The following is a 14570-nucleotide window of genomic DNA, read 5'->3' as shown; positions in this document are numbered from 1 at the left end:
ATATGCGACACATGTCGAACCATGCATAGAATAGGAGCCAATAAAGATGGAGCTTTGGAGATGAACATCTACCAGTAAAATATACACGTGGTAGGTTACGTGCATTTAGGACAAGTATCAACAAAAATTTGTGTGACAAAGTGTTCATGATGTGGAAACATTTGTAGCTAATTTAAGCTAAACCTAATAATGCTAGGATATTGTATGCAGTCCTTGTGGTTAGAGTAAAGTGAGTTCATTATCTAAATCTCTGCTATTATAAAGCAAATGCGCGAGTGTAGGGGGTGGGATTTTAGCTCCATTTTTTATACAGTTGTCAAACTGCCACTTTCTTGTTAAGGTTAGATGCTAAACTTTTAAGGTGGTCTCCCTCAAAATCCAGGGTACGTATTTCACCCGCCAAGCTTTAATGTAAGCTAAGAGATTCGGTGCTAGAAACACTCGTGTGCTCCTCGGGGGCATTGCCCCCAAAGAGCCATATATTATGGACTCCTCCATAGGTTTCTTTCACACCTTCTCATTTTGATTTCCTCGTAGGAGGCATCTAAAGCACATGATTAGGAATCTGATTTCAGTTTTAGGACTGCTTTCTCGTGTGCTTGTTACATCCCTTTATATTTGATTCCTGGAGCTTTTTCTCCCATGCATAACAAACCCCTATCCTCTTTGTTCTGTCTTTATGCCTTTCTTTTAGGCTCCTCCTAAAGCCGGTGGCTGGAAGCAAGTAGAAGTTTAAAAGCCAGATTCCCTCAGAATTGGAGAAATCCAATGCTACTGACTCTCACAGTAACTGTTGGTTTGCAGCCTAATTTTGCTCATAAAGCCTGCTTTCGTTTGTAATTGGATATCCTATGAAGATGTCATCATCAAATGTGAGAATGAACAAGATATCAATGAGAGAACCCTGCAATTTAGTTCGAAACTTTGGGGACTTTTGCTATGAACCTGAACATTTCAGACATCAAAGACAAGTTGCACAATGGTTTAAAAACACCCATCATGATATCACACCACCAACATAAACAACAGTAGATAGGCAATAGCAAATTTTTTGATCATTTATGACTGTTAAATGACCATTATTGAAATATATACTTATATCCTACCATTTAATAGAAAATGACAGTATTTCATTTTAAAATACTCACAATTCATTTGTTTTGCCGATATATGCCATCATATGCCAAAATAACAGCTGAATTCAGTCGTTATAACAAATCAAAAAGATACTTGGAAAGTATATTTTTGAACTTTTGCTCCAAACATTTGTCCGTTGACAGCAAGGGAGATCTTTGGGGCATCCTACCAGATATTTAGCAACTGAATTAAAAGGGACCGAGACCTTTGCAGTTCTCTTTAACCTAAATGTAGTGCTTTTCTTCAAAATACATGGGCACCCATGGATCTTCTTGAGAAGCTCTCCTCTCTTTTCTTGATGCTTAGCTCCTGCGTTCATCCCTTTTGCTTTTGTATTCTGTATCCTTTTCATTTATTTTACTAAGAGATGGCATCTAGCACGCATGGTTAAGAATCTTATTTTAGCCTAAAATCACTTTTTGAAGCATGCAGCTGCTTTTGCTTTTGTATAGATGCTTTTTATTCTTTTTAAAATGACCATTTTCCTTTTATTTTCTTCTCCCCACGGTTCTTTAGTTTTATGTTTTCTATAGACAAAAAAAAAAGAGGTAACCAGCAGCACGAAGAAGCGAACTGCATGCTAATGCATGGTCAGCATTCTCTAATTTCTTCTCAAAGAATAATATTGTTTCGGCCAGGCTTTCAAAAATCTGAGTTCTCATCATGAAATTTTTCAACTTTGTCACCAGGTGCTTTTTCTATGGATTCAGCATTGATTTCTAATTATTTTAATTAAAAAAATATCCGACCAAGCATCTAGGAAATTGAATAGCCTATTTAATTTTCATATCTTTAGTTTCTTTATTTGTTGCAGGTCACGTCTCGATTCATAACATTCACAAATTAGGGTTGTTTGCTATTCCAAAAGTTTTTCAGAAATTAGTGCAATACCAGACGGAGATTTATTTTAAAGAAGACGTTTGCACAAACCTGCTGCTATTCCACTCTTTTTTTAAAAGCGATAATTTTTTTTTGTTTCGAAAAGCTCTGAAAGTTTTGTAAACCATCTAAAGAACGAAATATGGGCAGTCTAAATCCTTTTATCCCTAGGTTTTTGAAAACGAAAAACAGAAACGCAAGCAATACCAAAGGGGCCCTAAGTCTTCCCCTCGATTACAGAATTAGGCCAGGCCAGCAGTTGATCTCTAAGCGTGAAATCCTGGGTCTTGAGGGGCGTCTGTAAGCATTTGGGACTGGAGTTTAAACCTTCAAGGAACAAAGCCTCCTTAAGGATGACAAAATCCAGCAAACACCATCACCCAGCTGTGAGACAATCACATCACAAAAGCTCAGCAGGCATATATTACGGCCTTCCAAATGCTTGATTCTTTCCTGTCGAATACAATAAGAACAAACATCATGGATGCAAATCATGGATGCACATACATAATTTCATGCACCTGTTATGGAATATCGTAGATACTCATGCGAAAGATTGAATCCAACTCTTTGGACTGGTTGAAGAAGGCAAGCCAGCCTGTGGAATGGATTCGAACTAGACTAAAAATATAACAGGCACTTGATGCACCCTAGCGGTTTGACCATTACCAATCAAGGGAAGGTTACTCGCAAGATGGGGCATTATTGGGTGACTGGATGTAACAATTCACTAACATTTTTACATGAAAGAACACAAATGGAAGCAGCAGGCACAACTTCATCATCCCTCTGTTAGTATTTAATATTGCCAAAGATGAACTGGGTCTACAAATGTTCAAAAGCAACCACCAAACTATTCCTCGGCACCCAAGAAGATGTGCATAAAATTGTTTACCACACACACATTTGAAGCAAGCAAAAATAGAGATTGGGATCATTACAGGCCAAGACCAACCGTCCGGCCATCTCTTCGCCGAAGTCCAGCAGTGTACTGCTTCTCCAGGTCCATCTCGAGCTCCTGTCTCTTCTCCTGGAGGCTTCCATCCTTGCTCTCGGGTTTGTGCTCTGGAATCACAGTGCCCTTCACACCCTAAAATTGGCCATAGGTATGAAGGCAACCTCAGACTCTAAAAATGTGTCAGTAGGGGTTGAGATTCTAATGAAAGGTTATAGTTTGGACGCAGTCTTGTAACAAACGATGGTTACGAGTCATCTATTCTTTTTCTCTTTTTTTTTGGACAACTAACATGAGAAAAAAAGGGGAATCAGAAATTACCATGAGTTTATTGAACTTCTCCTGACGCTCTCGATCTGAAAACAGATTTAAATCCCAGCGATTGGCTGTCTGTAACATATGAGCGGACAATGAAGAAAGAGCAGGAATTGTGGTGAGCCAGTTGATGCAAATTTAATACTGCAACCAAATATTTTGGAAAGCTAAAACCCATGAACATGTAAAACAACACGGGTATTATCTGTTACCTCTTCAGCAGCACTGTTCTTTTTGTTACCCCACAGTAGCTTTTTCTTCTGGTCGGTAGACATGTATCCAACTCCTACAAGGTTCTTATTTACTGCAGTACCAAGGCAACCGATCATAAGTAAAACATTGATGAGTAAATTTTCCAGGTCATGTGAGAAGCGCAGTAGTTTGGACCCTATTACTGATCCTGTAGGGTTATTTAAAAAAAAAAAATAGGAAAAGGTGCAAGTGGCAAAAGCAAGAATTTTAGAACATAATTATAGAACACAACTCGCATTTCTGGCTAAGTCCACTTCTCCGCCCACCACCTAGGCAGCATTCTAAGAACATTCGTGAAAATCGGAACAAAGAAATTGAAAAGCTAAGACAAAGTCTGAAGGAGATGGAACTGTAGCATAAAATAAAGAAAATACTTTAGGACTTAGCAAGAACTTATGCTCAATCAAACCTCCATGCATCATCAAAGCTATCGATTGCCTAATTATCAATAAAACAATTGGATCTTCCACATTCATTACCTTCTACCATTCATACCCCAAACTCTAATTTTTCCGGATACAAATATGGGGGAGAACCCCACTTATTACAGATGGACATGGTGCAAGCAAAACTCATTGACATTTAAATAAGACCATATGATTCCATGCAAAAAAAATGATAATTTTGAAATTCATAAAAAAGAGATTGCATCTGCCATTTTCCTTGCACGCTTGCTCACTTGCATGCAATCATGCGTGGCACATCCCAACACAACTCGACCCCTTCCTTTCTAGCTATAGCGCACTAGAGGTCCAACAAATTATCCCCAAATACAATGATATACAAAATATTAAAAAAAGCAAGATATAGGCCAACTTACAAGGATTTCTTAGGAGCAATTCTAACTTTCAAGCAGAAAAAATACAGCATGGTCTTGCACATGATAATACATAGCGAAAAATTATTTGATGTTTGGGAAAGAAAGGCAAATTAATCTGTATATAAATATCGTAAATGCACTTATAAATGGCAATAATATATGTATTAGCAACATAGAGAAAGAATGTAGAACTGCTAGAAGCAGTTGGTGTTGGAAATGGATAGAGGGTTCTCCTCAAGGTAAGTATGGGATGCCTGAAATTGAGCTTCCTGCTGGGCTGAGCTTAGACATGTCATGCTTAAAACAGGTTCAAAATAAAAATGGGCTATCAGTGGCTCACCTAAGCCATCTTTTAGACTCGATCTAATACTATAAGAATATGCATAAGCTAAATATGCAATAAAATTAAAAACTACCCCAAAATGAAGCCATCCTTTCCATGTTCTCCTCTCACTCCTCGCCTCATATCCCCACTGCTACTCCTATGCTCCCCTCCATCAATTCTCTCATCCTCTTCAGTTGACCCTCTTAACCATCTACTCCATTAAGTACGAAGCTGACTAGCTTCTCTCCATCAATTCTCTCATCCACTTCAGTTGACCCTCTTAACCATCTCATCCATTTAAGTAACACATATATATATATCACGCGTGCGCATCTGCACATGCACACAAAAATTGGATCAAGTTAGTTCTGGCCTAACCAGAGTTCAGACCCCATTTGTAGTCTAATTGCACTAGGGCATCACAAATAATCCCCTTCAAAAAGGATTTCTTTTTTCTTTTAAATCAATTTCTACCGGATGCAATACATATTGATGACCAAGAATCTATAAAAGGTCGATGAATAGTCAGATCAACATGAAACATATTCTCGAGGATATATGTGAAGTAGAACATGTTCAGAGTTTAGGGCCAAGAAAACCCAATTACATTCTCATTATCTTTTTGCAAACATAAAATGATTTAAAGATTGAACAGAATGTTTTGATTAAGATGATAAGAAAAGTAGAATATGCAACTTCAGAAAGTAAATTTGATCCCTATCAAATGATTGTAAACAAGAATCGCTGGTCAGCGTACCGGTCAGCGCACCAAACGGCCACTGAATCGGTTCGGACCGGTACCCAGCTGGCCAAACAAGCTTAATATAAAATTCTATGATGCAGTAATAACACCATATGTACAATATGTATCACATAGCATAACAATGACTAGCTCATAATATGAGCATAGGATAGGTACAATACAAATGAGGATGTCGAATCTAGTTAATAGGCAAGTTAGAGAACCTTTATGAATAACACTTGTAACATACCAAGCAAGTATCTAAGATCGACACATGCAAACATTGATGATTGTTTCAAAAGGCATCCATATATCACAGATTAAAAATTGGAAAGAGGAAAGTAAACAAGACTTAATTGTTAAAAGCAAGAATAATTAATCCATTTGGATGGACTTGGTGTAGAATTGTTCCAATGGAGAGATGAAATCCACAAAGCTTTAATGCTTGCTGTATCTCGTCTATCTGGGCTTGGCAATGTTAAAATGTAACATGATTTGGTTCACTCAAGGTATCATCTTCATTTCTATCAAAACAACCGTGTGGATTTTATATGTTGAACCTTGTTATTTGAACTCTACAAAATAAAAGACAGAAGAATCTACGCAAGAAAAGAATTGCTGGAGTGGATGTATGCTTTCTGTATATAAGAATAATGGGAAGTCAGCAATATGCATCTCTTTCTGCACAAGTGTATCATATACACATTATACACTCAACTTTATTTCTAATCTTCTAATTAATTGAATTTAACAGAGAACCTTAGGCAACGAAACTGTTTGGATACAGGTGCATACATATGGCCTATGTAGTGCAATACATTCAAAAGAAAATTCGTTATAAACAAAAGTGCTTGATTGTTTATCAAATTGTTAATCTTTCGAGTGAATGGTTTTATTTGACTCACCAGAAAAATTAGTTGTATGTACAATTACAGGTTTAAACTACTCATGCAATATTATACATAATTCTCTAAAAAGTCTGCTTGAAATCTTGAACAAAAGCTCATATCTGCTGACTTCACTAAGAAAAATGCAAAGCACAACATCCAACTAATTCAGGATGCATGTCCTATAACCTGTAGGAGATGTGTGCTCTGGAGAAATAGGCAAAACTAATGTTGAAACGCCTGATCAGGTACAGTCCAACTGACAGGCAACTAAATGTTAAACTGGGGAAAACCAATGCAATTTGATACAATGTTGCATGAACTACACTTAAACAATGCAAATATATTTAAAAAAATGATGATATCAGTGGAATTAAATATTTTCCTTTTTATGATACCAAATTGGAAATAAATACCACCTAATTCAGCAGCTTTCATTGCTGCAACTTTTGCTGCATTAAGATCACTTCCATCTCCAGCCTGATTGGTGATTGAGCTTGTATGTTCCGAAGTCACTGTTTCATCCATCTCTTTTACCTGTTTTAAACTTGAGCATGGCTTCTCATCCACAGCATTTCCTGAAGTTATATAACAATCAATAGAACTGCTAGATAGTTGCAAAAAATCAGATAGAGAAAGATTAAGCATCAGCAAGCTAATAAGAGCCTTTAAAAAAAAAGAACAAAAAAATCACCTTCTGAATTACCCAGCTTAAGTCTCGTTGCTGAAGAATTTTGCCTAACATTAGAGGATTTATCTAAATGTTGTTCATATTTCCGATCTCTTTCCCAGTAACTGGACAAACTTCTGTCTTCATTTTGCCTTCCTTCCTCTGGTTCTTTCTTATATTTCTCCTTGTGCTTATCACCTTCCCGATAACTCTGCTTCTTCTGCATCAAATCCTCCTGGTCATCAATTTCCTTATTTCCACTCTTGTGAGTTTCTGCCAATCGAAGGCTACCACTGTCTCTTCCTGGAGCTGAATCTTTCACATATCCCCTCAAATCATCATGTAAAGATGAATGATCATTCTTGTAATTTCCAGGGCTCCTGTGATGGTCCTTTCTGTCATCTCGAGTTTCTCTATCTTGCCGATCTCGCTCTCCACTCTTACCATGATCTCTGCTTGAGTTGATTTGTCTGCTTCCAGTGACAGCTTTGTCGTAATCTTTGTCACTATATCTGTAGTGCTCTTGGGCATCAGTTTCTCTCTCTTTCTTCTTAATTCTATGCTCCATATTTTCATACCTCTCTCTAGAATAATTATCAATATCTCGCCGACTATCTCGATATCTATCAGATACGCCATCGCGTCTGATACGGTCAGAACGAGTCTCATCCCTCAATTCTCGACCTGACCGAGAAGACCTATGATAATTCCTCTCATCCTCATCAGCATGCTTCCTATGCCTGCCATAATCCTCATGCCTATGGAAGTCACGGGAATTTCCAAATGAGTTTCTGTCAGAATGTCTATGAGAACCATGTTCTCTGATGGACCGGTAACGGTTGGATCCCCTTTCTAACTCTCTTCCATCATCTTTCCTCCGCTGATCATCAGCTATCTTAGAAAGGTCTTCCTTGGAACGGACCGGACTACGGCTCCGCCCACGTTTAGGACTTCCTGTCAACAGGACAACAAAAAATGTTAAAATCTTAATAAGAAAATGTAATATAACAAACCTGAAATAAACTAGGTTTGGGACCATATCTGATGCATCAGATAACCCTGTCAACCATTCAAACTATAAGCTGATAAGCAATAAGAATGCAAAAAAAAAAAAAGAAGATTCAAGGACCATATCTGATGCATTTTCTGAATCAAGATGATGCATGTGGGTAAGCATTTAACCAGTAATCTCACCACTTCTGAATCATGTGATTGATTAAGATAGAAACCTGACGGGCCAAGTGAGACAGCACTGTAAAGGCTACTGACAGCAGCCAAGACTGTTCCAATAGTTTCAGTCACAGCAACCACTGAATCAGAATAATGCAAAGCATTCAATTCATAATTACAACATATGCTATTGTGGTTATATAGGGCCATCCTCTAAGCTGTAGCTCACATGTCAAATAAAAAACTTCATTTGGTGTAAGCTTGGAACCTACTGGGAACATCGAAAATTGCCTTCTACAACTCTATTAATTACAAAAAAAGGAATAGAGTATGAAGAGAGAGAAACCATCTTATTACAGGACTGCCCTTACATAAAGATTCATGGTCACACGGAAAAAGAAATGGCTATGCAGCACGTTTTTTTTGACCAAAAAAGATAGAAGGACAACCTTTTTAAACCTTTTTTTTGACAAAGCAAGAGTATTACAGTTGCTAAGCCATGTGAGCTAAAAGAGATGTAAAGAAATGTCACTGCGAATTAGGGACTAAAGAGAGATAACAATGTTGCTTGCCTCCGAAAACAATACTTTATCCACCTTTGGAATCATTTTGTTATCATGTTGTCCTTCAAGAATCAAGCTAGCACATGACAGCTAGATTCCATAGAATTATAAGGCGCTCAACAAATATGACCAGAAAAGATAGAATTGTAGCATGCTTACCACTCCATAACCCCTCCAACCAATAAGGACTTCAACCTCCACGAGAATTGCCATCAAGATTCAATTCAACCAGCCAAGGAAAGGTTGCATGCAAAAATATTGAGGACAAATGCCTCTGGAATGAACATTAAAAGCTTACTCCCAAGAGACTATAACCATAACCAACAAGCAAAACTGAGCTGTGATGTTAATTCTATAAAACTCTCTCAGTTATTTGCTCTTTTTATGAGTTGCATCCCATGGCAATAGAAGCTTATTGAAGCCCTTTCTTGTAAACCTAAAAAACAAACCAATGTCCTAATACTTTCCTCGGCCACCTCAAATGTTCACAATGTTGGTTCTTCACCACTTGATCCACAACAAGTGGAACAACAATGTTATTAACTGACTCTATTCATATTACTTGACTACTACCTTTTTTCCATTTTCAGCCGACAAAGCTAAAAAGCCTTTTTTGCTACCTTCCTAGCCTTTATTAACCACAAGTCATAGAAGATGTGCTGATCACATAACACCTTAGAAGAGCAACCCACCACATCATCCACTTCTCTCCAGAACTTTTGAATGTCTTCATCCAACTATCTATTGCAAATGCTATATGCAAGATAAAAGTATTGATTGGGGGTCTGACTCTTAACTTGCATTCATAGAAAAACTTTTGGCAGGAGTGTATTTCCACTAAAGCTGCATCAGTGTACACTGACTAGTCAAACTGATTTTAAACCTTATCATTTAAAGTTTACCTCCATATGTCCAAATTAACATTCGATAATATTAGCATCTTCTTCTCTACCAATCCTTGAATACTTTTGCCATGCTAGTAGGAAATATTTCACCCATATATAACAAGAACCAAACATACTGCTTAATCAGATAGGGGATTATGGTTGACCCTTAGATCTCAAATCACTCTCACAAGCAAAACACTTCTGATGTGAAAGATCTTCCACTATTCCCTTGATCCATTGGAAACACACCTTGTGACAACTCTTCTAACACTTCCTTGATCCATCACATGTCCTTAGTGATAGCATTGCTCTTGTAATTTGTTTGGTTCTTCTCTTATTCCGATGGTTTTTTACTTATTTGCTGTAACCTCTACCAAAAAAAGTAAATAAAAAACACCCACCAATGGAGTTCCTCATACAAATTCAGACCAAAGAAATAAAAAATCCACAATACAGTACTCGGTAACTATTTCAGTGATAACTTATCTTTGAAATTGGTTTTTATCAACTTCTTTCCATATTCCCAAGTTATTTCCTTGAGATGACAAGCCAAAATTTATCCTTCAATCTAAAGTTATTCTCAGACCATGTACTAGAAAAACTGCTGCATTTTCAATAATAAGAATATAACAAGAAGTAATCAAGCTAAAGGAACTTCAGACAAAGTGACAAGGCTGCATGGACAAAATCTATCAGCTTTGAACCATATCGTCAAATTCATCTACCTTTCTAGGGCGAACAATTTCAATAAAATAGAAATTTTATTGCCAACTCCAGCCCAGAGAAGAAATTTGGTCAAGGGAAAGTCCAATCAACATCTACATGATGCAAAAGCAAGAATGGGAATAAAATAAGAGGAAGAGGGCAAGCGATGCTTTCCAAAAAATGAAGACATTGGAAGCAACTAGACAGTTCTTTAACAAAAGGACTAATCAGACTATCATATACTGCATCATCACTACTTTTTCTTGATCTTAAATCCAGAAATTTAATAAAACCCCTAGTCCTCTACCTACAATATAGACTGGTACACGTCAATAATATCCACATTTCTTTTCAAAATAATCAAATGGCTTTTGCAAGTTCAGAATTTGTGCTTACATATCCATGAAGCAACTACTTCTATATTTTCCTCATTACCAGTTCTAGTTTAATTCCTTAAAAACTTAGAAAGCTGAAAATATTTCATCCCATACTACGGGCAATCAAAAGGTTCAAGCATTTCTAAAACCCACGAAACATTCCCTTGGAAAGTCTGGTGGTTGTACACCAGAAGGTCTTGACAGCTTAAAATTTACCCTAATTAATTATGATGGAGATTTTGTTGGGAATGCAAGAGTGTCAAATATGGTGCTACTAGAGAATACTTAGAGAATATGAAAACCAAAATAGAAAAAAAATGGTTGAATGAAATACCATCTTAAAATTTGAAGACTAAAAATTTCCACTGTATGGTGAGGCATGTAGAAGTGTATGAACAAATAAAATTACTTTGTGTCGATATTTATTTGCATTTCTTGCAAACTGCAGTTTTGAAAAGAAAAAAAAATTGGAAAATTTATTATAAAAGATGAAGTGCCTTTTATATTTTTCTTTATTATTATGCTCTGCAGACATCTTGTCAAGACATTTAAACACATAATCATTTAGAACTTACATTACATAAAATATGTGGATTATGCATGGTTGTAGAGAACCGAATATTAGAAAGAACTGCTTGACAGAAATAACTCTGTTTGTGTCCTACAAACTAGGACCTAGGTCTAATGCATACCTTTTCTTTTTCTTTCCCCTCTGAGGGGGTTATAATTAGACCACTAGCAGCGCTGTAGCAGCTTATGCTCTAACTGATCACCATCTCACATCAATAAACATCAACTAACAAGCAAATATTCTAATTTAACTTTGACAATGTCTTACAGACATGATACCACATAGCTAATGGATAGCTGCTTCAACGTTAATGAAGAAGGCATTTTACCCAAATGATAAATAAAAGATGGATCAAAATATGCTACAATCCAAAAAATGAAGTTGGATAACTAACCCCCAGATGAATCTGAATCTGAATCACCAAGAGGTGAATGGCGGCGATACTTCCTATTAGCTGCGTCATTTAAGGGTCTACGAAATGAAGCCTTCACATCACATTTATCAGGGGATGGTGCTGGCACGGCAGGATCCATAAAAACCAGCACCTAAACATCCAACAATATTATATTAATCTATAAGTCAGATATCCCGTATAAAAAGTTGTCATAAAAGTAAGAAATATAATTCAGTGAACAAACAAAAATCATGATATATATATATATATATCTATATGCTTGAAGGTACTAGTGGTTATCTAAATCAGACGCTGAAATAAATCATGTATACCAACTTACCATAACAGCATTGAATAAAGAAAACAACAAGTACATGTATTGTTCTCCAATCCACATATGCCAGATCATAGTCACGGTTTAAGAGTTTCTCAGTAATCCCCTTTACTTAGAACAAGATTATATTTTTAAATAATAAAAAGTTAATATATTTGGTTATGAATCAAAATGCACAGTTCTAACTAGGTTTGTTAAAAAATGTCATTCGAAAGATCTAACTAATGAATTAGATAGATCATCACATAAATGGATAATTCCCTCTACGCATAGCATTCAGGGTCTGCAGTCCCTTAATACTGCACATAAACCAATTGGTTACAAGATCACTTGAAGAAGCAACTCCTCTAGATTACTGGCCTTGAGATATAGAACATTATACAATTAAATAAATCACTGGAAACCCAACATTCATTTTCCTTTGCACAATTAAAGCACAGCAGAGTAGTTATGCCAACATGTTTGATGCATAGAAAATTGAAGATCCAAGAATTCCTGTCTTTTCTCATAGCAGATAAGAACTGAAACCATGTTATCAATACCGAATGGTTATAAGATCCTAAGATTTCTGAAGCCCAATAATCTGATTTTCTTCAAAAATGTCATGCTTCATCATATCATGTTTTCCTTCTGTTTTGGACAACAGTTGATGAAGTTTAAGCCTATTTCGTTGCTTGCCTTCCCTATCAGGGAATACACAATCTCCGAGAAGCCCATAAAGCCTTCACAGTATAGAAAAAAAAAATCCATTCTAGCGGATGTAGAGTGAATCCACACTATACCAGCACTCTCCTTATATTGTTAGTATAAGATCCAACAGATAACTTAGTCAAAGCATCACAAATTTTGTGAACATGCTAAAACTTCATTCCACGCAGATGAAACACCACATGATTTCACCCTTTGATGTTTCTACAAGAGATGAAGCACTGGTATTTATGTTTTTTATGTTATTAAATAAAAATAAGTTTGCTCTGACTACAGAAAAAAAAAAAAAAGGCATGACAAATCAAGCATCCCAGCTTCCGCACCTTAATTTCATCCCCTTTCTTTTAGCTTAATTTTTTGGGGGAAAAAGAGAACGAAAGAAAGAAAGATCTTTTCTTCCTAACTTGTAAATAGAAGCCAAAAAATTCCTTTTGGGACAAGAAACCCTAATTTGGTCTATACCTCAATCTGCGTTTCCGTCTTCATTTGGAGAACTCGAAATTCTGAAAGAGCATCTACTCTTCCCCAAACACCGGTCAGACGCTAACTTTCTTATGTCAAAACTCAGTTCCACAAAAAATGGTTCCCAATTGCGAGCCTTAAAAACGGGTAAAATTTTCGAACACGATCCAATCCCAAAGTAACAAATAAATAGATTCGATCACAAATTCAGCTTAAACAACCCAACATTGAAAATTTCCAAAAAAAATCAACAAGAAACGATAACGGATCCACAAATCAAGCATCCAGAAACAAAATAGAACGAAATAACAACCGGACGAGAATAAAATTAGTAACAGATTAGAGACGGAAGAACGATAAGAAGAAAACCTGCCTAAGATTCGACGAAAGAACCTAGGGTTTCTTCTCCTCTGGATTTGCTTTCCCTTCCCTCCTCGGTTGGCGATCGATCGCTAGGGTCTGCGGGTCGATTGAAATGGAGGGGCACCGAAGGATAAATACCCACCGCTGTTCGTTGTCCTCTGGTTAAGTTAAGATGCACCCTTCGCCGAAGCTCGCCACGTTACAAGGCGACTTGGCCCGGTTTGACGAGACTCGAGTCGCTCGACCGGAAGGCTGATGCCGCCATGGGTGCATAGCTTAAAGCCGGCAATGCAGATAACGTGACCAAATCCAACCCAAACTGCCTACTCTTGCATTTTTTTTTTCTTTTTTTTTGAATTTTTCTTTTTCCTTTTTTCCACAAATATTTCCCCCCTCATTCATTTTTCTGCAATCAGTTGTACAAAATCACAATTTCAAGTTTGAGTTTTTTTATGGCTACATAATTGTTTTCTAGAATAAATGGTCCTATAATTATTAAAGTTAGTCTTTTAATATTAGGAGACGAGAGGGCGATGCCTACCTAAAATAATATAAAATTTTAAGATGTATTTAAGTGTGAAAATAGGATGTGAAAAATTTCACCGTTTTTAAAATGTCCTATTCCATAATACCCTTATAATATTTGATTTTTTTTTACCATGCTTTTAAAGCTCCTATTAAGCAACTTTCTTTGTTCTCAAAATGTTCTTATTTTAAAAACTATATTAGTGCGCAATATAAATATCAAAATATCACTCTCTCAGGATATTCTTATAAGAATTAAATATTCTTTTTTGCTCGGAACACCCCTGTATTCTAAATTTTGTAAATGAATTTGAAGCTCAATAAAGTGTTCTAATCAATTGGACTCCTGATTGGTAGCAAAATGCAATTGAAGTCTCTTGTTAAAAGAGAAATAGAGGATTTTGGATTTGTAGACTTATCACTGTTAGAAATTGGTTTCAAATTATTAGATCTCTATAAATATGATGGCTTTCTAGCTCTTGGATAACCACTTTCTCATGTAGATGTCTATAATCTTCCATGAAGATAT

General features: G+C 36.4%; 1 protein-coding gene across 13 annotated transcripts; it reads right to left on the bottom strand.

The window, feature by feature from the left end:
* Positions 1-2563: 2563 nt before the first annotated feature.
* LOC103708633 (pre-mRNA-splicing factor) lies at positions 2564-13697 on the bottom strand. Of its 13 annotated transcripts, none has more exons than XM_088721431.1 (7): positions 13527-13697; positions 11650-11800; positions 7007-7936; positions 6732-6890; positions 3499-3590; positions 3293-3361; positions 2564-3143 (listed from the first exon to the last, which is right to left on the bottom strand). In XM_088721431.1, exons 2-7 carry the CDS (start codon positions 11786-11788, stop codon positions 2700-2702), a joined length of 1833 nt encoding a protein of 610 aa, XP_088577557.1. In that variant the 5' UTR covers positions 11789-11800; positions 13527-13697; the 3' UTR covers positions 2564-2699. The 13 variants fall into 13 exon arrangements, with proteins under 13 accessions (XP_088577557.1, XP_088577555.1, XP_088577556.1 ...); XM_088721429.1 differs by having other exon boundaries at positions 6729-6890; positions 13527-13675; XM_088721430.1 differs by having other exon boundaries at positions 6729-6890; positions 13523-13667.
* Between the last annotated feature and the right edge of the window lie 873 nt (positions 13698-14570).

The sequence above is a fragment of the Phoenix dactylifera genome, chromosome 5, assembly GCF_051530095.1.
Source record: "Phoenix dactylifera cultivar Ajwa chromosome 5, Ajwa_hap1_PhDact_Kaust_v1.1, whole genome shotgun sequence".
Lineage (NCBI taxonomy): Eukaryota > Viridiplantae > Streptophyta > Magnoliopsida > Arecales > Arecaceae > Phoenix > Phoenix dactylifera.
This window is presented reverse-complemented; position numbering and strand designations above follow the sequence as displayed.

Coding starts and splice junctions, on each gene's coding strand:
- LOC103708633 (XM_088721429.1), bottom strand. CDS start 11,788: ATGGATCCTGCCGTGCCAGCACCATCCCCTGATAAATGTGATGTGAAG. Junction 6,891..7,006: donor TAAGCTGGGTAATTCAGAAG/GTGATTTTTTTG, acceptor ATATAACTTCAG/GAAATGCTGTGGATGAGAAG. Junction 3,591..6,728: donor GAAAGCTGCTGAATTAGGTG/GTATTTATTTCC, acceptor TTGGTACTGCAG/TAAATAAGAACCTTGTAGGA.